At 39.2% G+C, this 1,297-nt stretch overlaps 1 protein-coding gene across 1 annotated transcript; it reads left to right on the top strand.

Annotated features, from left to right (window-relative positions):
- Positions 1–912, top strand: LOC128565298 (olfactory receptor 4A16-like). The gene has a single exon (XM_053561654.1). It carries the CDS (start codon positions 1–3, stop codon positions 910–912), a length of 912 nt encoding a protein of 303 aa, XP_053417629.1.
- The last annotated feature ends 385 nt before the right edge of the window (positions 913–1,297 follow it).

Below are 1,297 nucleotides of genomic sequence, written 5' to 3' on the forward strand. Positions count from 1 at the left end.
ATGGGAGAGAGTAACAATGTCACGGAATTTGTCCTCCTGGGACTTACTCAAGATCCTGATGGACAGAAGGCATTATTTGTAATGTTTTTACTCATGTATTTTGTGACGATGGTGGGCAACCTGCTCATCGTGGTCACTATCATCAAGAGCCCCTCCTTGGGCTCCCCAATGTACTTCTTCTTGGCCTCTCTGTCACTTATTGATGCTATTTATTCCACTGCCACTTTACCCAAATTAATTGCAGACTTACTCTGTAATAAAAAGACAATTTCCTTCCTAGCTTGCATGGTTCAGCTCTTTACAGAGCACTTGTTTGGTGGAGCTGAGGTCTTCCTTCTGGTGGTGATGGCCTATGATCGCTACGTGGCCATCTGTAAGCCTCTGCACTATTTGACCATCATGAAGAGACAGGTTTGTATCCTTCTATTGGTGCTGGCCTGGGCTGGAGGTTTTGTGCACTCCGTGGTTCAAATTGTTTTTATGTACAGTCTTCCTTTCTGTGGCCCCAATGTCATGGATCACTTTGTTTGTGACATGTACCCGTTACTGGAACTTGCATGCACAGACACCTACTTTATAGGTCTCACTGTGGTTGCCAATGGTGGGGCAATGTGCACAATTGTCTTTATCCTTCTCCTCATCTCCTACGGAGTCATCCTAAGATCTCTTAAAACTCACAGTCAGGAAGGGAAGAGTAAGGCCCTATCTACCTGCATCTCCCACATCACCGTGGTTGTCTGCTTCTTCGTTCCCTGTATTTTCATATACGTTAGACCTGTGTCCACCTTCCCTATTGATAAATTCATCACTGTATTTTATGCAGTTATCACTCCCATGTTGAATCCTTTAATCTATAGCTTGAGAAATTCAGAAATAAAAAGTTCTATGGAAAAACTCTGGTGTAAAAATTGAACTATAGATAGAGTAAGAATGTCGTTCACATTGACCATGTGTGATTTATTACCCATTCTAAGGAAACACACAGGCAGTAAATTCTAATGATGAATAATTTAGTCAATTCAGTGGATTCTATAGGGATACTTCTCTTCATTTATACAAAGTCCTCAGAATATTGGAATCACTTATCTTTTGAGATTAGAATCAATCTAATAGAGAATTTCTACAGGCACAGGTAGGCCTTTGCAAATAAACATTAAACTAAACACATCTTTTTTTTTCACTATTTCAATCACTTTATTTTTTTTATTGTTAAGTCAATAAAAAAAATAGCTGTGTACATTAGTGCAATCAAGGGGTACAATGTGCTGGTTTCATATACAATCTGAAATATTCTTAT

Source organism: Nycticebus coucang, chromosome 14 (assembly GCF_027406575.1).
Source record: "Nycticebus coucang isolate mNycCou1 chromosome 14, mNycCou1.pri, whole genome shotgun sequence".
In the NCBI taxonomy this organism is placed as follows: domain Eukaryota; kingdom Metazoa; phylum Chordata; class Mammalia; order Primates; family Lorisidae; genus Nycticebus; species Nycticebus coucang.

What these genes read in the sequence shown, in the direction of transcription:
- LOC128565298 (XM_053561654.1), top strand. Translation starts at nt 1, where the DNA reads ATGGGAGAGAGTAACAATGTCACGGAATTTGTCCTCCTGGGACTTACT.